Consider the following 27,282-nt stretch of genomic DNA (forward strand, 5'->3'; position numbering starts at 1 on the left):
CAGTGCTCTGCACACAGTAAGCGCTCAGTAAATACAATTGACTGAATGACTGACCTACTTGTTGGACTGGTCCGTGCATAAGGGGGAATAAGGGCTCTCTGTCAGATCCCCACCTATTACATAATAATTTTTTATGGTATTCATCAAGCGCTTGCTACGTGCCAGGCACTGTTCTAAGTGCTGGGTGGATACAAGATAATCAGATTGGACACAGTTCATGTCCCACAAGGGGCTCACAGTCTTAAACCCCATTTTACAGATGACAAAACTGAGGCATAGAGAAGTGGAACGACTTGCCTAAGGTCACAGAGCAGACAGTTGGTGGAGTCGGGTTTAGAACCCAGGTCCTTCTGACTCCCAGGCCTGTGCTTTATCCATTTAGCTATGCTGCTTTTTGATAATAATGGTTATAATAATAAAATATGATAATATTTATTAAGCATTTACTGTATATCAAGCAGCGGGGGAATTAGCATGTCTTAGTGGAAACATCACAGACCTGGAGGTCAGATGACCTGGGTTCTCATCCAGACTCTGCCAGTTGTCTGCTGTGCGATTTAGGTAAAGTTACTTCACTTCTCCGTGCCTCAGTTTCCTAAACTGTAAACTGGAGATTCGCAACCAGTTATCCCTCCTACTTAGACTATGAGCCCCTTGAGGGACGGGGACTGTGTCTGACCTGATTAACTTGTATCTACCCCAGTGCTTAGAACGGCCCTTGTTGAGAAGCAGCGTGGCTCAGTGGAAAGAGCATGGGCTTTGGAGTCAGAGGTCATGAGCTCGAAGCCCAGCTCTGCCACTTGTCAGCTGTGTGACTGTGGGCAAGTCACTTCACTTCTCTGTGCCTCAGTTACCTCATCTGTAAAATGGGGATCAAGACTGTGAGCCCCATGTGGGACATCCTGATTCCCCTGTGTCTACCCCAGCGCTTAGAACAGTGCTCGGCACATGGTAAGCGCTTAACAAATACCAACATTATTATTATTATTATTATTGTTATCATAGAAAGTGGTTAACAAATACCCTTAAAAAAATTGCTGGGGTAAAAACAGGAGAATCAGATTGGAACGGTCCCTGTCCCACACTGTGAGCCCAGTCTAAAAGGGAAAGAGCAGGTAGTGATCCCAGAACAGCTAAATGTTTAAGGTCATTTTGGTGATTTTTGCAGGTCAGGCCTCTTCAGGCTCATGAAGATGGTTCAGATTCCTTAGAGAGGAGAAATGAGAGCATAGAACAACTTGATTACGCCGCCTGACTTTTTTCCATAATCTTTACTGCTTCAACGGAGAGTCATTCTGAACTGCAGGGAGAACGGGAGAAGCCCAGAGGCGGTCAAGCTGAATTCCTATTTTTTTGCTGTTTTTTTTTTCCGGGGCCGGAGATTCTCCTCCAAAGTCAAACTTGGTGGGATCTGATCATCTTGTATCCACCCCAGTGCTTGGCACACTGGAAGTGCTTAACGAATCCCGCGCTTATTATATTACTGGCCGATCTAGAGGGAAATTATTTATGTACCCTTTGAATCAACCTTAGGACAATTGCTTATTTCCTTAGGCCTAGAGGAAATGTTAAGGAGATAAAGAGCTCAGATATGGCTCAATCAATGGTATTTACTGAGCACTTTCTGGGTGCAGAGCACTTTACTAACCACTTGGGAGAGAATAATATAATACTATGGCACATTCCCTGCCCAAAATGAGCTTACAGCCTAGAGGGAGAAAGACATGAATATAAATAAATTGTGAAGCTGTACATTGGAGAAGCAGCGTGGCTCAGTGGAAAGAGCACGGGCTTTGGAGTCAGGGCTCATGAGTTCGAATCCCAGCTCTGCCACTTGTCGGCTGTGTGACTGTGGGCAAGTCACTTAACTTCTCTGTGCCTCAGTTCCCTCATCTGTAAAATGGGGATTAAGACTGTGAGCCCCACGTGGGACAACCTGATTCCCCTTTGTCTACCCCAGCGCTTAGAACAGTGCTCGGCACATAGTAAGCGCTTAACAAATACCAACATTATTATTACTATTATAAGTGTACCTAAGTGTATACATTCACATATATAATTAATAATAATAATAATGTCGTTATTTGTTAAGCACTTACTATGTGCAGAGCGCTGTTCTAAGCGCTGGGGTAGATACAGGGTCATCAGGTTGTCCCATGTGAGGCTCACAGTCTTAATCCCCATTTTACAGATGAGGTAACTGAGGTACGGAGAAGTGAAGTGACTTGCCCACAGTCACACAGCTAAGTGGCAGAGCTGGAACTCGAACCCATGACCTCTGACTCCCACACTGAGCCATGCTGCTTAGTACATATCCCAGTGTGTTATTATTATTAGTAACAAGTATTACTATTACTACTATGGTATTTGTTCAGCACTTACTAGGTGCCAAGCACTGTTCGAAGCACTGGGGTAGATAGGAGGTAATCAGGTTGCCCCACGTGGGGCTCACAGTCTTAATCCCCATTTCACAGATGAGGGAGCTGAGAAGTGAAGTGACCTGCCTAAGGTCACACGGCAGACAAGTGGCGGAGCTGGGATTAGAACCCACGTCCTCTGCCTCCCAAGCCCGGGCTCTTGCCACTTAAGCCGCAGAGTTTGATGCCAGTCGATTTTTAAGGGGTCAGGCTGAACCTTTGGTGGGAACCAGATGGGCGGGGTTGGATTAGACCGTGCTCCCGTCACTGGGCAGGGATGGTCTCTATCTGTTGCCGAATTGTCCATTCCAAGCGCTTAGTACAGCGCTCTGCACACAGTAAGCAGAAGCGGCGTGGCTCAGCGGAAAGAGCCCGGGCTTGGGAGTCAGAGGTCATGGGTTCGAATCCCACCCCTGACACTTCTCAGCGGTGTGACTGTGGGCAAGTCACTTCACTTCTCTGTGCCTAAATTACCTCATCTGTAAAATGGGGATGAAGACTGGGAGCCTCAGGAGGGACAACCTGATGACCCTGTATCTACCCCAGCGCTTAGAACGGTGCTCTACACATAGTAAGCGCTTAACAAATACCGACATTATTCCGATTAGACTGTGCGCCCGTCAGTGGGCAGGGACTGTCTCTATCTGCTGCCGAATTGTCCATTCCAAGCGCTTAGTACAGTGCTCCGCACATAATAAGCGCTCAGTAAATACGATTGAATGAATCCGTGGGATTGAAAATGCTCTTCTTTTCCATGAACCGCGATGGGAAATGAGCATTCGTGCCGTCGGCTCTCACTCCTGCAAACCGATTGGGAAAATGGGATTGGGAGGGCCAGGGGAGAGGGAGGGAGGGGGACCAGGGGGCGGAGATGGGCAGGACGCGCCCCCGGCCCACGTGGCCGAGGGATTTAAAAGTTTGGGGAGGGAAAGAGATGGCAAGAGGAGGTCGCTTCGAGTTGGCAAAGGGGACGGAGAGAGGAGAGGGCGAGGAGCAGTGCCAGTCCAGGAGCCAGGCAGGAGGGTCTTCCCCCCTGGCCCAGAGGGGACCCCTGGAGATGCTGCGGGACCGGACCATCTGCCCACCGTCTCCAGCTGCGCCCTGTGCCAAACTCTCCGTCCGGCCCGGGGACCCCCTCCTCCTCCTCCTCCTCCTCCTGCTCGCCTCCCCCTCGCCCACCTGCCAAGGTAAGGCAGCCCCCTGCCTCCCCCAAGTCGTCGTGTGCGGGTCTGCCCCTGTCTATTATGTTGTACCCTCTCTCTCGAGCGTTTAGCACAGTGCTCTGCACACCGCAGGCGCTCAATAAACAGGACTGAGTGAATCATTCATCCATTCATTCAGGAGGATTTATTGAGCGCTTACTATGTGCAGAGAACTGGACTAAGCGCTTGGGATGAACAAGTCGGCCACAGATAGAGACAGTCCCTGCCGTTTGACGGGCTTACGGTCTAATCGGGGGAGACGGACAGACGAGAACGATGGCGATAAATAGAGTCGAGGGGAAGAACATCTCGTATTTATTGAGCGCTTACTATGTGCAGAGCACTGGACTAAGCGCTTGGAATGGGCGAATCGGTAACAGATGGAGACCATCCCCGCCCAATGACGGCCTCACGGTCTAATCGGGGGAGACGGACAAGAACAATAGCAATAAATAGGATCGAGGGGAAGAACATCTCATTAAAATAATAGCAAATAAATAGAACCTCCCCCTTCCCCCCCAGGACCCTCCTTCCTCCCTCCCAGGGACTGCTCATTCATTCAATCGTATTTACCGAGCGCTTCCTATGTGCAGAGCACTGTACGAAGCGCTTGGGCGGTACAACACAGCAATAAAGAGAGACGATTCATTCAATCTTATTTATTGAGCGCTTACTGTGTGCGGAGCACTGTACTGAGCGCTTGGAATGGACAATTCGGCAACAGAGGGAGACGATCCCTGCCCACACCGGGCTTACGGTCCAGAGATGGGGGGAGGGGTGGGAATAATGTTGGTATTTGTTAAGCGCTTACTATGTGCAGAGCACTGTTCTAAGCGCTGGGGTAGATACAGGGTCATCAGGTTGTCCCACGTGAGGCTCACGGTCTTCATCCCCATTTTACAGATGAGGGAACTGAGGCACAGAGAAGTGAAGTGACTTGCCCACAGCCACACAGCTGACAAGTGGGAAGGCCAAAGGTCAGCTCGTTGTGGGCAAGGAAGGGGTCCCCAGCGCTTAGAACAGTGCTTGGCACATAGTCAGCGCTTCACAGCATCATTATTATTGTTACAACCATGTCACTGGGTTCTCAATTTTCTAAAGTGCTCGGTAAATCCTTCTAAGCTGTAAGGCCGTGGTGGGCAGGCAATATGCCTCTTTATTGTGGTGGTGTCCCCTCCCCGGCGCTCAGTACGGTGCTCTGCCCACAGTAAGCGCTCAGTAAATAGGATTGAATGACTGGAATCTGATTGATTGGGGAGGGCAGGGTGGAGCATAAACCACCTGCAACAGGGCGGTCCAGGCCGGGGAAGGGTGGTAGTTTGCGGGGAGGGAGGGGACAACACCCTCTCCTTAATTCCCACCTCGTTCCCCAGTCTCAGGAATCGTCCGAAGCGCTTAGTCCAGTGCTTAACTCGTTGTGGGCAAGGCACGAATCTACCGACTCCGTTGTTTTGCACTCTCCAAAGCGCTTAGTACAGTGTTTTCCTTTCCTCTTCTCCCACTGACTTGCTCCCTTTGTTCTCCCCCCTCTTGCCCGCCCCACAGCACTTCTGTCCAAATCTGTCATTTATTTATTTCTACTCATGCCTATGTCCCCCCTTCTAGACTGTGAACTCGTTGTGGGCATGAATTGCCTCCGTCTATTGCTGTATTGCACGCTCCCGAGCGCTCAGTACAGTGTTCTGCACACAGTAAGCCCTCAATTTATAGGACTGAACGCTCTGCACCCGATAGGCACTCAATAAATGCGGCTGTTAGATTCATTCATTCAATCGCATTTATTGAGCACTCACTGTGTGCAATGCACTCTGCTAAACACTTGGGAGAGTACATTGGTGGGCAGGGAACAGGTCTGCCAATTCTGTTATACTCTCATTCATTCAGTCGTATTTATTGAGCCCTTACTGTGTGCAGAGCACTGCGCTGAGCACTTGGGAGAGTACACTACAACATTCATTCATTCGATCGTATTCATTGACCATTACTGTGTGCAGAGCACTGTACTAAGCGCTTGGAAAGTGCAATTCGGCCACAGATAGAGACAATCCCTACCCAACAAGGGGCTTGTTTACCAACCCTGTTGTATTATGCTTTCCCAAGCACTTAGTCCAGGGTTCTGCACACAGAGCTCAGTACAGTAATATAGGTCTGTTATTATCTGTATATAATAATATACATAATAATATACATAATATACATAATAATAATATATAATATAGGTCTGTTATATTGTCTGTAATATAGAACTGATCTGTTATTGGGAAACACTTGCCCAGGGAAACTCCTTGTGTTTTTAATGGGGAGGGAGGGTGTCTAGGTCTCCCAGAATTGGTATTAGGGCTCCATCCTACTTTCTGGCAGTTCTTCCTCCTGCAGCCAATCTTTTGGTAAATCATTTTGAGTGTTCTGCACTCATTAAATACTACTGATGGATTGATTCAACTTCATAGCACAGCCGCCCTCCTCGGGGCCACCGGGACGTTTTCCAGGAGTTTTCAGGCATGTGCAAGGTGGGGAAGGGGGTGGGAGAAAATGTGATGTCCCCCAAAGGAGTAATTAGACATGGCAGGACTTCCTATAACTGTTTATTGATCCGGGGAGCTGGGCTGGAGAAGGGACCGCGGTTAGAGGAGAGACAGCGGCTTGGCCTGGGTTGGCATCTGTGCCCGGGTCTGGGCTGGACGGGCACCTCAGAAAGGTGTGAGTCCGGACAACTGTATCCAAGGTGTACCCAAGAGCTGATGGGATTTGGCTCCTCATCCTTCACTTTTTTGGGGTTTTTTTTTCCCCCTCATGGCACTCGTCAAGTGCTTATTACATGCTAGGTACTGTACTAAGCACTGAGATACACTTCTTCTTTAAGGACCTGACTCCCCTCAGAGGATTGGAGAGGTAGAAGTGAGAATTCCCCTCTCTCTCTCTCAATAGTATTTGTTATGTGGTTATTCTTCACTTAGGCACTGTACTAAGCGCTGGGGTAGAAAGAAGATAATTAGATTGGGCACAGTCACTGTCCCACACTCATCTCACAGTCTTAATCCCCATTTTTTTCAATGAGGGAACTGAGACACAGCGGAGTGACTTGCCCAAGGTCACACAGCAGACAGGTGGGAGAGCCAGGACTTGAACCCAGGTACTTCTGACTCCCAAGCCTGTGCTCTCTCCACTAGACCACACCGCTTTCTCCCTTCTGCATCATCTACGCACTTGGATTTCTACCCTTTAAGCACTCGATCTTCACCCTCCCCTCAGCCCCACAGCCCTTACAGACATATTCATAATTTATTTTAATTCTGTCTCCTCCTCTAGATCATCAGCTCCGTGTTAGCAGGGAACATGTCTACCAGCTCCTTTGTGTTGTACACTCTCATAATTAATCCAGTGCTCTGCACACAGTAAGCACTCCAATAAATACCACTGATTTGGTGGACAGGCAACATGTTTACCAGGTCTGTTCAACTCTCCCAAGCAATTAGACCAGTGTTTTTCACGTAGTCAGTGCTCAGTAAATACCATATATTAATTGATTGATCTTCTAATTGGTGGCATTTGCCAAGGGAAAATCCTTGTGTTTTTAATGATTGGGGAGGGTCCAGGTACCACAGAATTAGTGTTTAGGCTGCTTCCTGCTTTCTATCAATTCTTCCTCCTGCTCCTACTCCTTGAAAATCATTTTTGTCTTTCTGATCATATTATAAACCACTTGCGGGTGGTCATTTGTGACTTTTCCTTCTGCTGTTCTTCCCCGAGCACTTAGTACAGTGCACAGCACCCAGTAAATGATAGAGCTTTATTGTTTGGCTTCTACTTGGGTTTAGAAAGGCAGATATTTTTACTTTTAACTGAATTTCTTCTCTAATGTTGTCCGATATTGGCCCAAAATATATGGGTGTGTTTGTGTTTTCCCCACACAGCTGGCCTTGGTTTAATCAGCCCATCAATCAATAGTATTTATTGAATACCTTCTCATTGCTAAACCCAGATTTCCCAGGTAGTGAGGGAGAGTGGTGGGAAAAGGGTGAGGGGGGCTGCAGAGAGCATCTGCCTCAGGAAACTGAAAATATATTTGATTGACTGAAAAGATCCAAACAACCCAAGGCAGGACACAGGTCCTCTGCAGACGACTGCAAATTTACGTCAAAGATGAATATTAAAGCTTGCAAGAGAACACTCGTTTGGATGGCTTTTATGAGCCAGTTTGTGAAAAAAAGTGGTGGTATTTGTTAAGTACATCCTATGTGCAAAGCACTGTTCTAAGAGCTGGGGGATGCGAGGTGATCAGGTTGTCCTTCGTGGGGCTCACAGTTTTAATCCCCACTTTATAGTTGAGGTAGCTGAGGCACCGAGAAGTTAAGTGACTTGCCCACAGCCACACAGCTGACACGTGGCAGAGTTGGGATACGAACCCATGACTTCTGACTCCCAAGCCCGTGCTCTTTCCACTGAGCCATGCTGCTTCTCAAAACTGAGAGCTCTGAAGAGAGAAAGGTCTTCGAAATCCATCACTTCTGGTGGATTTCAGCAGCAGGTTTTCCATCCTTCTTCGAATTCTTCTGGTGGATGGAAGGCAACTATGTGCAGCTGTAGTGTTAGTGAATGTGACTTGTGAAACAACAATGACTGCAAGCATATTTCATTCAATAGGATTTATTGAGCGCTTACTATGTGCAGAGCACTGTACTAGGCACTTGGAATGGATAATTCAAAAAGTGGACAATTCACAATTGTACAAAATGGACAATTCAAAATGTACAATTCAAAAGCATATTTGAAATAGCAATACAATAAAACTCTCCGTTATCCAGTTCGACTGACTGTTAGCTTGCTGTGGGTAGGGAACATGTCTACTAACTCTGTTATATTGGACTCTCCCAAGTACTTTGTAGTGTGCTCTGCCCCATCGCTCAATAAATACAAATGATGGTCCTTGTCCGACCAGTCATGCACACGTGTATATATCTTCCAATATTGTGCTGTGCTCTACCCAGACAGAATGTGTTGCCAAATCTCCTCCAAGAGGCCTTCCCTGACTAAGCCCTCCTTTCCTCTTCTCTCACTCCCTTCTGCATCACCCTGACTTGCTCCCTTTCTTCATTGCCCACTCCCAACCCCACAGCACTAATGTGCATATCTGTAATTTATTTATTTTTATGTCTGTCTCCCCATCTAGACTGAAAGCTTGTTGTGGGCAGGGAATGTGCCCATTTATGGTTACATTGTACTCTCCTAAGTGCTTAGTACAGTGCTCTGCACATAGTAAGCACTCAATAAATACAATGGAAGGAATGAATGAATGCTGTGCACACAGTAAGCGCTCAATAAATACGACTGAATGAAATGAATCTTCCCCAGTTCCCCAGCAGCATCCCTGCTCTTCCCAGCTCCCAGCCCCAAAGCACTTATGTAATTTTATCTGTACTTATCTGTAATTTTATTTATTTGTACTGATGTCTGTCTCCCCCTCATCTAGACTGTGAGCTCATTGTGGGCAGGGAATGTCACTGTTTATTGTTGTATAGTACTTTCCCAAGTGCTTAGTACAGTGCTCTGCACACAGTAAGCGCTCGATAAATACGACAATGAATGAATAAATGAACATGTCATGAAGCCATGTGTTGGGACATAACTGAGTGCGCTTCAGTAGTAGCTTGTGTTTGATGGTCTCAACAAGCGCTTAGTACAGTGCTCTGCACATAGTAAGCGCTCAATAAATACGATTGAATGAATGAATGAACAATGCCTGAACCGAACCAATATGTGGTCTTTGATTCCAGGGGCTCCAGTTTCGTATCAGTCTTCACAAGGAGAACAAGAGATGCAGCTGTGGAACGAGGTAAAAGATTTCTTCTTCAAAATTGGGTGAAACAGAAATGCATTTTCATCTAGGGAAAATGAAAAATGCTCTTAGATGTAAATATTCTGTGTGTGTCGGTCTTCTCCATTTGATCGTAAGCTCCTTGTAGGAGGAGTATGTTATCTTTAGTTTCTGTCGTATTTTCCCAAGTGCTTAGTACGGTGCACTGCCCTAAGTAGATTAATACCTAGTTACTATTATTACTGCTGCTAATAATAGTAATTGTAGTTGTCACGCACTTACTCTGTGTCAAGCACTGTACTAAGAACTAAGGTACAAACGAGATTATCAGGTCCCACAAGGCGCTCACATTCTAAGTAGGAGGGAGCACAGGTATTGAATCCCCCTTTTACAGATGAGGGAACTGAGGTACAGAGAAGGTAAGTGACTTGACCAAGTAGTAAGTGGTAAGTGGCCAAGTCAGGATGAGAACACAGATTCTCCGATTCCGTGGCCCGTGCTCTTTCCACTGGGCCACGCTACCACGACGACGACGTCTACAACAACCGAGCATTTGGGTTAACGAGGTATTTGGCTTGCAAATTCCCTCTTGGTCATCCTTGGCCACTCAGACGCCATGCCCACGTTTCTTCTGGCCTCACAAGCGTGCTGGATCCAAAAAGGGGTTCCCTAAAGGAAGCAGTGTGGAGTAATAGAAAGAGCACAGGCCCGGAAGTCAGGATCTGGGTTCTAATCCCAGCCCCTCCATATGTCTTCTGGGTGACCTCGGGCAAATCACTTCACTTCTCAGTGCTTCAGTTTCCTCATCTGCAAAATGAGGATTTATTTCCTGTTCTCCTTCCTACTTAGATTGTGAGCCCCATGTGGGATAGGGTTTTTTTCCAACCCAATTTTCTTGTATGTACCCCCACACTTATATTGCTTGGCACACTGTAAGTGCATAATAAACAGCATAATTATTACTATTAATTAATATCTCTACCTGTAGTTTTAGTGTCTACCTCCCCTGTCAGAATGTAAGTTCTTGAGAGCTTAGAATTGTATCTACTAACTCTGTTGTTCTCTCCCAAGCGCTTAGTACAGTGATCTGCACACAGCTAATGCTCAGTAAATACTACTGATTGGGTTTTTTTTCCCTCTAGTTTTGAGCTTTAAAAGCTCATCGAATTCATGCTTTGCATTTCCTGAATTTAAAGTTAACAAAAAAGGTGATAAATACTAAATCCAACTCTGTGAATTGTCTATCCACTAAGCCATGCTGCTTGTCTGGAAGTGGCTAGAGCACAGGCCTGGGAGTCAGAAAGACCTGGGTTCTAATCCCCGCTCTGCCATTTGTCTGTTGTGTGATCTTGGGGAAGTCACTTTGCTTCTCTGGGCCTCAGTTACCTCTTCTGTAAAATGGGGATTAAGACTGTGAGCCCCTTGTGGGACAGGGACTATGCCCAACACGATTTGCTTGTATTCACCCCAGCGCTTAGTGCAGTGACTGGCACATAGTAAGCACTTAAATACCACAAGGATTATTATTATTATCAAAAGGCAAAGGTTAAAGGAGGAAGTAACAAGAAAAGAAATGAGCGAAAGGGGAAGTAACAAGAAAATAGTTCAAAAAGCTTCCTTTATAGTTTGGATTAGAGAAATGGATTACTGTATTAGAAAATTGAATCCACATGGAATTATCAATATACTAAGCATGTAGCGTCTGCAGAGCGATAGGGATAGTACAATAGAACAGAGTTGGCAGACACATTCCCTGCCCACAGTCAATCAATCAATCAGTGGTATTTTATTGAGCGCTTACTATTTGCAGAGCACTGTACTAAGCGCTTGGGAGAGTACAGTCTAGAAAAATTTAAAGTTTATATTATGAGTTGCATTTAAATACAATTTCCACTCCTCTCAGTTTAGTCAAGATGAATGACCCCAAAAAAGTACGGTTTTGCTTGTGATCTGATATTCTTCTGTAACGAATGTCATCCTGGATCAACCGTCTGGTCTACCCAGCCCAGGACTCTTCTCTTTGACGGGGGAATCAAAACAATTGGAGAAACAGTATTCTGGTTGCCATTTTGGACTCCTACCCTCATGGTCATAGATAAACTATCCGTCAACCATAATTCTCCCCTCTCTATCCCTGACTCTCCCCCCCCGACCCAGCTCATTCCATCCAACACCCCTGGCTCTCCCATCTCTATCGCCGACTCTTCTCCGGGACCCAGCCCAGACCATCCAACACTTAATTCTCCCCTCTAGTAGCCTAACGTGGATCGTTTCTCTCCTGCATCAGTAAGCTGTGACAAGAGTTTGTCTATCTATTTTCTGCCATTTGATGGGTGGTGACTCGTGTGCTTCTTCTTGCAGTTAGAGGAAACTTGCTCGACTTTCTTGACCGTGGGCTCTCAGTCTCAGGTGAGTTTTGCAAAAAGTGGCTCCAGCTTCCACATTGCTCAAGGGCCGGAAAATGGGACATTTCTCTAGGGAATCTGAGGTTGCCACATGATCTCTCCAGAGAATTGCTAGATTCCTGGCCTGCCCTTTGTGGGTGGGAATCAGAGCTACAGGCTTATTTTTCAAGTGCCCCAAAGGATAGGCTGATTTGCTTTTTCCACACGAGGGAAGCAATGTGGTCTAGTGGAAAGAGCTGGGACCTGGAAGCCAGGAGGTGGTGGATCTAGTCTGGCCTCTGCTATGAGCCTGCTGTGTGGCTTTGGGCAACTCACCTACCCTTTCTGGGCCTCAGTTTTTACATCTGTAAACTGGGGATCATAATATCTGTCTTTACCTCACAGAGACGTTAGAGAGAAATGGCACAAAAACACTCTAAGAACTAACACTGCTATGAGAATAATCATTCATTTGTATTTAATGAGTGCTTACTTTGTGCCCAGTCCTGTACTAAGCACTTGGGAGGGTACGAAATAATATAACAGACACATACCTTGCCCACAACGAGCTTACAGTCTAGAGTGAATAGAGAATAGAAGGAAGGTTTAATAATTTTCATTATTTGGTATGAACGAACTTACAGTCTAGAGTGAATAAAGAGTAGAAGGAAGGTTTAATAATTTTCATTATTTGATATTCAGCCCAGACCCACAGCATTTGTGTACATATCTTTAAATTGCCCACAACCAACTTACATTCTAGAATGAATAGAGAATAGAAGGAAGGTTTAATAATTTTCACTATTTGATATTTACCCCAGACCCACAGTATTTGTATACATATCTTTAAAATATGTATTATAAATTACTTATATTAATGCCTGTCTCCCCCTCTAGACTGTAAGCTCAATTAGGCAGGGAATGTTTCTGCTAATTGGGCTAATACTGATGATAATAATAGGGGTATTTGTTAAGCCTTGCTATGTGTCCGGCACTGTACTAAGCGCTGAGGTGGATACAGGCAAATCTGATTGGACGCAAACTGCCTGGAGGCAGTGTCCTTGAAGGGCTTGCTTCGGTTTTGAGGCATTCGATCATCTTGCCCCCTCCTACTTCACCTCGCTATTCTCTTACTACAACTCAGCCCACACACTTCACTCCTCTAATGCCAACCTTCTCACTCTATCTCGATCTTGTCTATCTTGCTGCCCAACCCCTGGCCCAAGTCCTGCCTCTGGCCTGGAATGCCCTCCCTCCTCAAATCAGACAGACAATGGCTCTCCCCCACTTCAAAGACTTTGAAGGCACATCTCCTCCAAGTGGTCTTCCCTGACTAAGCCCTCCTTTCCTCTTTTCCCTCTCTCTTCTGCATCTCCCTGACTTGTTCCTTTTATTCATCATCCCCGGCTCTTAGCTTCACAGCAGTTATGTTCCCATCTATAATTCTATTTATTTATATTAATGTCTTTCTCCCTCTCTAGACTGTAAGCTCACTGTGGGCAGGGAATGTGTCTGTTATTTTGTTATATCGTACTCTCCCAAGTGCTTAGTACAGTGCTCTGCACACAGTAAGCGTTCAATAAATGCAATTGAGTGAAGTAAGCACTTAATACCACAACTAATCTAGTCCCTGGGACTAGACGGATTTGAATGGGAGGATTACCTTACACAGAAAAACTATTATATTTATAGTTGTGCTGCAGATGGCTCTGAGCTACAAACTAAGTTCCTGAAGGTGTATTTTTTTTTATCTTACTTAGGCATCCAGTGCCCTGAAAGAACTTTGCTTTATGGTTATGGGAATCCAACAGAAGCCTCAGGTAATTAGTAATAGTAATTATGGTATTTGTAAAGCATTTACTATGTGCCGGGCACTGTACTGAGCGCTAGGGTGGATAGCCGCAAATTGGGTTGGACAGAATCCCTGTCTCACATGGGGTTTTTTTTGGTTAATTGAGAAAAATAAAGTGTTCTTTTTGAGAAATGTCATAACCAACTCAAAGCACTGGACCCCCAATAAGAATTTCTTCAAAAGGAGAATTTGTGATATTAATAAACTGCCACTGAAATATTCTATGGGCAAGCACCGTGTGAGCAGGGAACATGTTGACCAACTCTACTGTACTCTCCCGAAGGACTCTGCACACAATATGTGCTCTATAAATATTACTGACTGATTGATTTTGACTCTTTCAAAAGGCAAAGTGAGCTACCAGTAGTTTTGCTGATGGATTATTTCATGTTAATTGTCTAAAGGATGAAGAATGTTCCATTAGATAATGGATTAGTAAAACTGATTAAATATTAGGATGAAAGAAGACTGAGGAAAAATATGTTTTGTTAGAACAAGCATATTTGGATTCTGTTCTCCATTAATTGTCACTATTATTACTATTATTAGTTAAGCACCTACTATTTGTCAAGTACTGTTCTATGCGCTGGGATAGTTACAGGCTAATGAGGTAGGACACAGTCCCTGTCCACCATGGGACTCACAGTCTAAATAGGGGGAAACAGGTATTTGATCTCCATTTTACAGTTGAGCAAACTGAGGAACAGAGAAGCTAAGTGACTTACAAAGTCACACAGCAGGCAATTGGCAGAACCAGGATTAGAACTCCAGACCCTTGACTCCCAGGTCTATGTTCTTTCCACTAATGCTGCCAGGCTGCTTCTCCTTGCTTTCTAAAAGCCACATGGTTTGAATTTCAAGAGTCAGCATGATGGGTGAGAAAATCTGCTCAAGAAGAGCCAGGTTTATTTTATAAATGGAAAAACTATATCCATCTCCTTTCCTCAGGAAACAGGTGAAAAAGACGACAACAAGAGGGTAAGATGATTTCTTTAAAAATCTCATCAAATAAGGATTTCTGAATAGAGTCAACACATGAATCTGTGAGTAAAATCCCACTTTTTTAATCTCTTTGAACAGTTCTTATTTCATTATTCCAAGATCCATGATTCAGGCAACTCGGATGTCGTGGTAAGTAGCCACTAAGAGCAATACTTTGTGAGTACTTTGTGAGTGCTCTCTTATGCTGATTAAACAAAATCTGTGTGATTGTAGTCCATCCTCTGTAGATTCAAATGAAACAGGCGCTTAGTTCGTAGTCTTTCCAGTAACCAGAGTGCCCAGTAAACTAAACTAAAATGTCTCAGGCTTTAAACTGAAGGCACACAGGAACCAGTGAATGTGCATTATAATTTGTCCCCTAGGCTGTAAATTTGTTATGGGCAGGGAAGGTTGTGTGTTAATGCTGTTGTATTGTACTCTCCCAAGTGCTCAGTACAGTGCCCTGCACAAAGTAAGTGCTCAATAAACACCACTGATTCACTGATTTTTGTGCTTCTTGGATGAGAACTGGCAACTGTGAAACTCACGATATTCCTAGAGGAGATTATCGGTTGCATTAGGGTATAAAGTTCTGAGGAATCACATTTCTCTAGACTGTATGCTCCTTGTGGGCAGGGAACATGCCTACCAACTCTGATAACTGTCTCACAGCGCTTAGTACAGTGCTCTGCACCCACTAGGCGCTCAATAAATATGAATGACTGATTGAAAGAGGAGAAATAATACTTTGTATTGGTAGAGGATATTCATTTTAAGTGACTTGCCTGAGGTCATAGAGCAGGCCAGGGGTAGATCTGGGACTTTACTCTCAGCCCCACAGCACTCACGTACATATCTGTAATTTATTTTAATGACTATCCCCCACTCCAGGTTGTAAACTCCTGGAAGGCAGGGAGAGTGTCAACCAGCTCTGTTATACTGTACTTTCCGAAGAACCTAGTAGAGTGTTCAGCACACAGTATGTTCTCGATAAATATGACCTATCTATTGAACTCAGGCCTCCTAATTCCCAGCCTCATGCCTATTCCACTAGACCTCACTGTCTTTACATCCTTCTAGAGTTCCATTAACAGACATTTGGGACACCCAAAAAGTGTGTGTGTGTCTTCTCCTATTGCGTGAGAGTCAGACTTATCAAACAGGGACCATTTCTCATCTTGCTTGGGTTCATTCATTCGTTAACTCATATTTATTGAGCACTTACTGTGTGCAGAGCACTGTATTAAGCAGGTGGGAGAGTACAATGTAACAATGAACAGACACATTCCCTGCCCACAGCTTACAGTCTAGAGGGGGAGACAGAAAATGAATAGAAATAAATAAATGCAGATACATACTTAAGTGCTGTGGGACTGAGACAGGGACGCGGAAGGGAGTGGGAGAAGAGGAAAAGGGGGGGGGGGGGGCTTAATCAGGGAAGGCCTCTTGGAGGAGGGTTCTCTGAGCAATTAGCAGCTGGTCTGTGCAATAATCTCCCCTTAAGCAGACCCCTAAGCCCTAACAATGAGGGGTCCAGTGACTATCTGGCAACGATGTCTTCTAGTTTCAGTTTTAGTAGGCGCCTCATTTCAATACTAGCTTCCAAACTGGGACCTCACGCTGATTGCCCTAGCTGGGAGGTAGCTTGGGGCACTCCCTGCTGTGCGAATGCTTTATAAATTAAACAGCAGTGGATGTGTTTGTGCATGTGGGTGTGTTGGGGTCAGGGTGTGTTTCATTCATTCAATAGTATTTACTGAGTGCTTACTATGTGCAGAACACTGTACTAAGCTCTTGGAATGTACAATTTGGCAACAGATAGAGACAATCCCTGCCCAATGACGGGCTTACAGTCTAATAGGGGGAGATAGACGGACAAAAACAAGACAATATAATCATGACAAATACAATCAAGGGGATGTACACCTCATTAACAAAATAAATTCTCTCAGTCTGAACCTCTCAGTCTCCCCCTCTCATAAATAAGGAGGTGAGGAGGGAGAGTGGGAACACCTAGAGAGACAGGGATATTGGCAGGGGAGGGAATCTGGAACACATGGCTATTGAGTATTAATAATAAAAGTAATTGTGTATTAAGTGCTTACTATGTTCCAGCTACTGTACTAAGCGCTGGGGAGGATGCAAGCAAATCCAATTGGACACGGTCCCTTCTCCAGGTGGGGCTCACACTTTAAGTCCCCGATTTACAGATGTGGCCACTGAGGCACGAAGTTAATAATAATTGTGCTATTTGCGAAGTGCTTACTATGTGCCAGACACTGTACTAAGCGCTGAAGTGACTTCCATTCTTTCATTCAGTAGTATTTATTGAGTGCTTACTATGAGCAGAGCACCGTACTAAACGCCTGGAATGTACAGTTCGGCAACAGATAGAGACAATCCCCGCCCAGTGACAGGCTCACAGTCTAAACGACGTCCCCAAGGTCCGGAAGCTACGAAAGCAGGTCCCAAGCATCCTTTGGCAGATCCCAAATGTAATCAAAGGAGGGAACTGACAGAAATAGTTTGAGAAGCTGCGCCTCCCGTGTTTTATTTCTCATTTTCTGCTGGCATCATGGGCCCAGGACTTGATCGTTGCTCATGTGTGTGTTGTGTTCATGTCCTCCCAGGCGTCTATCGTCCATCCTCTGCTGCAGCTGATTCCCCAGCTGTATGAGAGGAGAATGAAGAGAAGAATGAGAAAGCATGAAGTGGACGTATGTAACATAAACCGCGTGCATGCATGCGTTTGCCCTGCGTGATCCCCTTCTGTCCCTAAAAGTGATGATATTTGTTAAGCGCTTACTACGTGCGTGCACTCTTCAAAGCTCCGGGGTAGATACAAACCTCTATGGTTGGGCACAGTCCTCGTTCCATGTGGGGCTCCCAGTCTTGTTCCCCATTTTAAAGATGTAACTGAGGCACGGAGAAATGAAGTACCTTGTCCAAGGTCACAGAGCAGACGAGTGGCGGAGGCAGAATTAGAACCTGTGGCCTTATGGCTCTCAGGCCCATCCTCTATCCACTAGGCCACTCTGCTTCTTGCTTATAGAGGGGCACTGGGAGACATCGCCACAGGATCCCAGTTTTGGGGTGATGGGGGGATTGGGGGAAAGTGGGGCCACTACCCTTCAGCTTTCCAGCTGTGGGGACAAAACCACTGTGCCTCAGCAGCTTTTTTTATATATATTAAAAAAAGGTATTTAGATGCATACTAGGTGCCGAGCTGTTCCAAGCAGTTGGGCAGGTACAAGATTTTCAGATCAGACACAGTCCATGTCCCACCTGGGGCTCACAGTCTTAATCCCCATTTTACAGAGGAGGGAACTGAGGTCCAGAGAAACAAAAGGATTGGCCCGAGGTCACCCAGCAGACAAGTGGAGGAGCCAGGATTCAAACCCAGGCTCTCTAACTCCCAGGCCGTTGCTCTTTCCACTAGACCGTGCTGCTACTCAGATGTTTGTACTTCCAGGTTCCCTTATCCTGGTGTCTTTAACATTAGCTGAGAGCTTTTGAGTGAGGCTGGAAGACCCTCAAATGGGAATTTATCAACTCTCTGAGACTTGTCTCCCCGACCATGACCCTCTTGCTCCTCATTGAAATCCACCCCCTTTCCACCTCACATTCATAAACAATATCAAGCAGAGACAATTACCGGCATTTTTGGTCTCTAAAAAAGTAAGTGAATGTGTTCGGGACTAATACGTAATAAGTAGCAATCCAGAATAGTCTCATCAAGGAAAGGTAATAGAGCAGTAATTTCCTAATAACTGATATGAAAAAAACTACTCCATGCAAGTATTATGAATAGTATCCCTTCTTTTTCTTTACAGATTCAGAAATATTTTTCCTTATTAAAATTCCTTTCCTTGTGACTTTAATTGCTTCTGGGTGACAAGGACAGTTTAGTAACTGCAGATTCATTTAATAATTGGAGTTAAATTGGGGTTTTAATTGAACTCAGATCATATGTTCCCTTTTAATTTTAAATGTCTTACCTAAATCCAAAAATGTTGGATTTCCCAACAGTCTAGAAACTATACCTGGGGTGCAATCATTCGATCCCTAGTCTTCTAAGGGTCTGTTTTAAATAATCCTTATTTAAAAGTAGATATATTTACTAAAACAGCTTCTAGCTTCTATTACTTTGTTTTTGCAATAAAAACACACTCATCATCCACCACTATCTCCAGCAATGACATCATGATGCATGGAAGATCTGTGTATTGAGATGGACTCCTGGACAGTCCACATATACAGTTAGGGATGAGAGGGCCAACACCCCTGACTCTCCCCTCTCCATCCCTGACTCTCTCCCCTCTCAATCCTGACTCCCTCCCCTTCCCATCCCTGACTCTCTCCTTCTGTGACCCGGGATGACCATCCAACCCCCCAAACTTTCAGCTTTAACTTTTTATTTATGAATGTTGGGGTGCGACACTTCTCCCAGACATTCTGGCCCCTTCCTCATCCTGCCTGCTGCAGCTCAATCAGCTAAAGGAGTGACCAGAGGAATCTGGACAGAACTGTATGTCATGGCTCCTACCCCTCTCTCTTCCTGAATCCAGTCCCCAAATGATTTGGTTCCTATCCACTTCATAGAAGATGGATTTTGCACCTAATTCACTTTTTTCTCCTACTTCTGCCAAAATCCTTCCTTTGTTATTATTATTAGTGTTATCATTATTGTATTTGTTGTACATGTACTATGTGTCGAGCACTGTTCTAAGAACTGGGGTAAATACAAGTTAATCAGGTCAGATAGAGTCCCTGTCCCGCATGGGGCTCATGGTGTAAGTAGGAGGGGGAACAGGTATTGAATTCCCATTTTACAGATGAAGAAACTGTGGCACGGAGAAGCCATATGACTTGCCGGAGATCACACAGCAGGCAAGTGGAGAAGGCAGGATCAGAACCCAGATTCTCTGTCTCCCAGGCTCCTGCTTTTTCCACTAGGCCATTCTGCTCCTTTACTCTCAAGAGCTTGAGAACTTACTCTGAAAAACTGCAGTGTGCCACAAATGTCATAATACTTTGTTAGTTTTCTGCTAGCAAAAACATACCTTTCCTCTCACCTCCCCACTAAACGGCACCACAGAATGGAATGGGACGAGGGAAATCTAACTTAATAGCTTGGAAGGCTTTCAGTAAAATGAGCAGTTTTTAAGAGGTCCCAAGAGAGAAAAACATTGGCATCAGTGAAGTTTTTTTCTCCCCAAGGGATTGTAATCCTATTTGGTGTCTATTCAGCCCTGTCCAAGAGAACTGACACTGCAGAATCGTGGATAGAGCCCAGACCTGGAAGTCGGAGGGACCTGAGTTCTAATCCCAGCTCTGCCACGTGTCTGCTGGGTGACCTTGGGGAAGTCATTTCACTTCTCTGGGCTTCAGTTCCCTCATCTGGAAAATGGGGATGCCAATGGGGATGGGGATGTCCATCTGGGACAGGGACTGTGTCCAACCTGGTTAATTTGTTATCTACCCCAGTGCTTAGAACGGTACTTGGCACATAGTAAGCACCTAATAAGTACCACAATTATTATGATTATTATATTCAACTGAAGAAATATCCAGAGTCCTGCCCACTCTTAACCAAAGAGTATGTATCTCTACCAGTTTATAAACAGAGTTCAGTCTGCTGGCAATTCAACTTCTATCCCTGAAAGTAAGGGAAAGGCTTTCAACCCCCCTAAATTCCATATTCAGGAATATGACAGAAAGAAAGATTGAATTAAGCATTTTTTAAAATGTTACTTGTTTAGCACTTACTATGTGGAAGGCACTGTACTAAGCACTGGGGTAGATACAAGCTAATCAGGTTAAACAGTCCATGTCCCACATGGAGCTCACAATCAATCCCCATTTTACAGACGAGGCAACTGAGGCACAGAGAAGTTAACCAACTTGCCCAGGGTCACACAACAGACAAGGGGCAGAGCCAGGTCCTTCTGACTCCCTGGCCTGTGCTCTATCTACCAGATCACACTGCTTCTCTGTTATTCATCCACCAACTGAATTATCCCTGGTTCAGAAAGAGGGGAGAGATCTGGGTTAGGAGCAGTGCCCTTCTGGGAAGTGGTGATCGGCAGCTTCTCAAGCTGCCGGTCAGTCAGACCCTCTATGAAGCCCAAGTCACTCCTTCAGCCGGGAGTTAATTTCGACCTTCATTAAATTGGCTGGGTTAATCGCAAGTGAAACTTCAACTGTGCCTCCAGGTGGACCGCCCGCCTCCGATTCTGATTCCCAGTGGCGCCTCTCCATTATTCCATGGCTCCTTTCCACTCCACTCTCTCCCTCCTCCCCCACAGATCCTCTACTCAGGCTATCATACTCTTCCTTTGGACTAATTTCGATAGAGAGTGATGCTTCAGTCCTCCTTCAGTCTTCCTCATGGCCGACAGACTGTTACTTTCCCCGCTTCAAAGCCTTACAGAAGGCCCATCTCCTCCGAGAAGCCTTCCCTGACTAAGCCCTCCTTTCCTCTCCTCCCACTCCTTTTGCCCTGACTTGCTTTCTTTATTCATCCCTGCTCCCAGCCCCATAGAACTTAGGTACGTAGCTAACATTTATTTATATTAATGTCTGTCTCCCCCTCTAGACTGTAAGCTTGTCATGGATGGGGAATGTGTCCATTTATCATTACACTGTACTCTCCCAAGAGTTTAGTACAGAGCTCTGCACACAGTAAGCACTCAAAAACTATGACTGACTGACTTCGGAGAGTCTTCCCCTGAATTATCGCTTCTCCAAAAATACTAATCCGTTCACGGCAACTCTACGAGGGGCAGTGATGACTTATCACACTGTGGGTAATTGCTCTTGTGTGTCACTCTGGAAACTGAGATCTTTGGCGTGGCATCAGAGGGAAAGAGGTTAGTTTAAATGGAGTCAATTCTCCAAGCACGCTGGGGTCTGTGTTCCAGAAGAATCCCTTGTTAGGGAAGACCTGTATTGTCGTACTTGCCCTGTGTCTGCTGTCCCGTGCATGTGTCCAGTTCTTGCTTCCAGGTATCCAGAAAAGCAAGCATTGCCTGAAAGAACATGCCCTAATTCGGCCGTGGCAATCTGGCCAAAATGCGCCCTGAAAATTTGCCCTCTGGCAGAACTGAGTAGAGTCTTGGAGAGTTTAATTGTATGCCCATCTAAGCGAGGCCAGGAGATTGAGAAGAAACTCAAGTGAAGATTCTCTCTCCAGGATGGAAACTCCGATGCATAAAATAGCATGGGATAGCATTCTCTTCTTGGTACCTTTTGGTACTGTTTGGATTCTGTTTGGATTTAGCTGTAGCAAGCTTTGTACAGTGATTCCTCATGGCAGTTTTGATGGATTTAAAACAATTTTCTGTCTTTGCAGGAACAATTCCCAGGCCCAGGAGGAATTCAAAGTCGAGGCTTCTTTCTCTTCAGGGTATGATCGCTGTGTTTATCATCATAATAATTTATTATTATAATTGTGGTATTTGTGAGGTGCTTACTATGTGCCCAGCACTGTACTAAGTACCGGAATGGCTATAAGAAAACCAGGTCAAACACATCCCCAGTCTCACAGGGAGCTCACACTCTAAGTAGGAGGGAGGATGCGCTATAACAATCCATCTATCAATGTTATTTATTGAGAGCTTACTGGGGGCAGAGCACTGTATTAAGCACTTGGGAGAGTCTAATACAATAGAATTGGTAGACACAATCCCTGCTCACCAGGAATTTACAATCCCCTCCTCCCCAGACTGTATCGTCGTTGTGGTCAGAGAACATAACTACCAATTCTATACTCTCCCAAGTGCTCAGTACAGTGCTCTGCACACAATAAACACAACTTAAATCATTAAATGTCTATCTCCCCCTCTGCAGTGTAAGCTCCTTGTGGGCAGAGAATGTCTGTTTATTATTGTACTCTCCCAAGCGTTTAGTACAGTGCTCCACCCACAGTAAGTGCTCAATAAATATGACTGACTGACTGAATCATTAAACTACCCACTGAGTTGCACACTGAGATAATCTGTACTTACAAACAAATGAGAGAGGATGGCATTGTCTCTGCAACCCTGAAAATGGAAAAATATGCTTCAGCATAAATCAATCCAGCACTTCTTCCCTCTGGTATCTTTCTTTTGTATTATAACCAGTGCCTAAATGACAGCCCAGGGTGGTGGTAAGTGTTTGCTACTTGCTAGAGGCTGGGGTAAAGACAAGCTAAGCGAATCAGACACAGTCCCTGCCCCACACAGGGCTCACTCACAGTCCAAGTGGGAGGGATAACAGGTTTTATCTCCCCATTTTGCAGATGAGGTTAAATGACTTGCATTAGTAATAATAGTATTTATTAAGTGCTTAATAATAATAATGCTTGTTAAGCACTTACTATGTGCCAAGCACTCTTCTAAGCACCAGGGTAGATAACAAGCTAATCAGGTTGGACACAGTCCCTGTCCCACATGGGGCTCACACTCTTAATCCCCCTTTTACGGATGAGGGAACTGAGGGTCAGAGAAGTGAAGTGATTTGCCCAAGGTCATATAGCAGATATGTGGCAGAGCTGAGATTAGAACCCAAGTCCCTCTGACTCCCAGATCCATGCTCTATCCACTAAGCCACACTGCTTCTCAAGTGCTTACTGTCTGCAGAGCACTGTATTTTCTTCTTTTTCCACTCTCTTACACATTGTTCTTGCACTTAGATCGGCACCTTTTAGTAATAATGATAATAATGATGGTATTTGTTAAGTGCTTACTGTGTGCAGAACACTGTTCTAAGCGCTGGGGGGGCACAAGGTGGTCAGGTTGACCCTGTGGGGCTCACAGCCTTAATCCCCATTTTACAAATGAGGGAACTGAGGCCCAGGGAAGCTAAGTGACTTTCCCAAAGTCACACAGCTGACATGCGGCGGAGATGGGATTAGAACCCATGACCTCTGACTCCCATACCAGGGCTCTTTCCTCTGAATCGCCTTTCCTTAACCCTCCCTCCCTCCCTCCGCCCCGCAGCATTTACGCACATTCCTGCAATTTATTTATTTATATAAACGTCCGTCTCCCCCTCTGGGCTGGGAGCACGTCATGGACAGGGAACGTGTCCAACAACTCTGTTGTCGTGCAGTCTCCCAAGCATGTAGTATATTGCTCTGTACATATTAAATGCTCAATAAATACAATCTATTGATTGATGGGGAGAGAAAGCACAGTTGGGAATTGGCCTTGTCCATGATCGCTCAGCCGGTAATAGCAGGGCAGGAGTTAAGGAGTCATTCTTCAGTTGTATTTGTTCTTTTCCAGCCACGCAATGGAAGGAGGTCAACAACAAGTTTCCCCTGAAAAGGTATTTGCTTTCCATTTTTGCCTAATACTAAGATATCTGAAGGGTATCCTATATGTTCTTGGACAGAAATTCAACTGAATTTGTTTTCATCATTTGTCTATATTAAGCTCTTTGGCAATGTGATTTAGTGGGTAGAGCCGGGCCTACCAGTCAGAAGGACCTGGATTCTAATCCTGGCCCTGCCACTTGTCTGCTGTGAGACACTGGGCAAGTCACTTAACTTCTCTGTGCCTCAGTTACCTCATCTGAAAAATGGGGATGAAGACTGTGAGCCCCTTGTGGGACCTGATCACCTTGTATCCTCCCCAGTGCTTAGAACAGTGCTTTGCACATAGTAAGCGCTTAACAAATGCCATGTTAATATCTCTCTCCCCCCTAGACTCCTTGTGGGCAGGGAGTGGGTCTACCAACTCTGTTGTATTGTACTCTCCCAAGTGCATAGTACAGTGCTCTGCACACAGTAAGCGTTCAATCAGTCAGTCACATTTAATGAGCGCTTACTAGGGGGGTGGGGCAAATATTAAGTGTCCAAAGATCACAGACCGAAATGTATAGACATCGGAGAGGGAATCAGGGAAAAGAGGGCTTAATTAGGGAAGGCCTCTTGGAGGAAATGTGACCTTAATAATGCTTTGAAGATGGAGAGAATGGTGGTTCGGCAGATATGGAGGGAGAGAGAGTTCCAGACTAGGGGGAGGACGGGGGAAAGGGGTCAGCGGTGAGATAGACAAGATTGGGGCACAGTGAGTGAGCTGGCATTAGAAGAGCAGAGTGTGCATACATTCATTCATTCAGTCGTTCATTCATTGATCACTTACTGTGTGCAGAGCACTGTACTAAAGGGTGGAATGTACAATTCGGCACAGATAGAGACAATCCCTGCCCAACAATGGGCTCGCAGTCTAAAAGTCTGTAGTAGGTGAAGTAGGATGGGGCGAGCCGACTGAGTGATTTAAAGTCAATGGTAAGGAGTCTCTGTTGGATGTGGAGGTGGATGGGCAGCCATTAGAGGTTCTTGAGGAGTGGGGAGACTTGGATTGAACGTTTCTGTAGAAAAATGACCCAGCAGCAGAATGAAGTATGGACTGGAGTGGGGAGAGACAGGAGGTCGGGAGGTCGGTGAGGAGGGAGATGCAGAAGTCAAGCGGGGATAGGGTAAGTCCTGGGATCAGCATGGTAGAAGTTTGGATGGAGAGGAAAGGGAGGATTTTAGCAATGTTCTGAAGGTAGAACTGACAGGATTTGGTGACAGAATACGTGGGTGGAAAGAGAGAGAGGAGTGGAGGACAGCACCAAGGTTCTGGGCTTGTGAGACAGGGCGGGTAGTAGTGTTGTCTAAAATGATGGGAAAGACATGAGGAGGACAGGGATTTGGTAGGAAGATAAGGAGTTCATTATGGATATGTTTAATTTGAGGTGTTGGTGGGACATCCAAGTGGACAGGTCTAGAAGCAGGAGGAAATATGAGATTGCAGGGAAAGAGAGAAGTCAGTAAATACCATAAATACCATTGATGGATGATATTAGACAAGGAGGCAGAAGAGAAAATAGCAGCAGGCGCTGCAGACATGAAGTACAACACCACCACACGGGACAGCCTTTTGGTGTGCACGGTGTGGCCGAGACTGTAGATCCCTTACTGGCTTTTCTCACACACAGACACACACATGCACATGAAAATTCACCATCAGTGGTGTCATTATCTCTCATTTCTCGGAAGGATTGAGGATTGCCCATCGTTCCTGATGGGCTACCTTCACGGCTACCATCTAGATAACTCAAACTCCCTCCTTCCCTCTATGCCGTAAAGCTCTTTGTGAGCAGGGAATGTGACTACCGACTCTTTTAGATTGTTCTCTCCCAAACTCTTAGTACAGTGCTCTACACACAATAAGCGCTCAATAAATAACAGTGATCCTTCCAGGCCCTACAAATTTGCTCATCACTTCTACATAGGCACTTCATGCTCTGGTTTCTTATTTGTTGACATTAGATTCATGGCCGGCGCTTAGTACAATACTTTGCACAGATGGAGTGCTCGATAACTATCATTGATTGATTGACTGACCCTTGATAGATTGACTGACTTTCTTCTCAGAAAGCAGGTCCAATTCAAAAGGCAGGGGCAGAAATGGGAGTGTGGACAAGGGCTTTTTCTCAAAAAAAAAGGGAACAATCCCTCGGTATGACTATTACTTGGGATTCTCAAAAAGAAAAGCATTTTGAAATTGTGACTGCAACTTACTACAAAAATGCAGAGACCCAAGATAGAGTCAGGGCAGGTGATTGGAAAACGTTAAATTTCTGGATCCCTAAAGTAGGAAATGGCTCCAATTCAATAATAAAAATGTTTTCATGTTGCAAATGTTTTCTTTATATTTATTTTTAGATCAGCCTCTAATTCCCATTTCCTTATTTCTGCAGATCATCTATTTGTTGAAGCAATCATACAAGAATGCAGAGAACATGACCATGTTATTTTCCTCTCAAAAAATTCCTCGTGACTTTTATAACTCTTGAATGAAATGTTAAATGTTCTACAATTAGGTTTGGTTAAGGCTGCAAATGTTTCTTTCGTTTCTTAAACACATTAAGTGCATCTTAAATATTCAGCTGTTTCCTACTTGTCTATGTTTGCAATTGTGAGTAATAAAATTGTAAATCATTTCATTATAAGATCCCTGCCTTCCAGAGACAGACTTTTGCTAGTCGTCCTCTTCATAATTTTGTTATAAATGAAGGCACTCAGTGCAGAGGGTAGTTGTTTTTGGTGGGGGGAGGGTTTTTTGTTTTTGTTTTTTGCTTAATGAGTTACTTGTTTTGTTTGTTTGTTTTTCCTCAGTGGACATTTGTATTAGAGTTATTTGGATTTCTCTCACCTGGGAAAATGTGGAGTGTTTCTGTCAGTAAAAAATAAAACCATTCTAAGGAGAGAAGTTACCTGTTACAACTGTTCTTTTGTGTCTACGAAAACCAATCACTAGTATCATGTCACAGTTAAAACTCAAAGGGTTTGATTTTTGTAAACACAGCCTGGAACAGCTTGGACTAATAATTTAGCGGGCTTCAAAGTCTGACTCACTCCTCACTGCAAGGTAAAAGGGGTTAGAAGCAACCAGAAATAAGGCAATGCACTGGGAAGCAGTGTGGGCTAGTGGAAAGAGCTCTGACCTGGGAGTCAGAGGATCTAGGTTCTAATCCTGGCTCTGCCACTTACCTGCTGTGAGACCTTGGGCAAGTCACTTAACTTCTCAGTGCCTCCATTTCCTCAACTGTAAAATGGGGATTCAAAACCTGTTCCCCCTCCTACTTAGAT

At 45.0% G+C, this 27,282-nt stretch overlaps 1 protein-coding gene across 1 annotated transcript; it reads left to right on the top strand.

The window, feature by feature from the left end:
- The first annotated feature begins 3,351 nt into the window (after nucleotides 1-3,351).
- NMU (neuromedin U) lies at nucleotides 3,352-26,902 on the top strand. Its single transcript, XM_029076552.1, has 10 exons — nucleotides 3,352-3,604; nucleotides 9,394-9,452; nucleotides 11,796-11,843; nucleotides 13,579-13,638; nucleotides 14,619-14,648; nucleotides 14,751-14,801; nucleotides 17,282-17,368; nucleotides 22,006-22,059; nucleotides 23,924-23,966; nucleotides 26,391-26,902. Exons 1-9 carry the CDS (start codon nucleotides 3,352-3,354, stop codon nucleotides 23,960-23,962), a joined length of 681 nt encoding a protein of 226 aa, XP_028932385.1. The 3' UTR covers nucleotides 23,963-23,966; nucleotides 26,391-26,902.
- Nucleotides 26,903-27,282: the final 380 nt, after the last annotated feature.

Source organism: Ornithorhynchus anatinus, chromosome 12 (genome assembly GCF_004115215.2).
Source record: "Ornithorhynchus anatinus isolate Pmale09 chromosome 12, mOrnAna1.pri.v4, whole genome shotgun sequence".
Taxonomy (NCBI): domain Eukaryota; kingdom Metazoa; phylum Chordata; class Mammalia; order Monotremata; family Ornithorhynchidae; genus Ornithorhynchus; species Ornithorhynchus anatinus.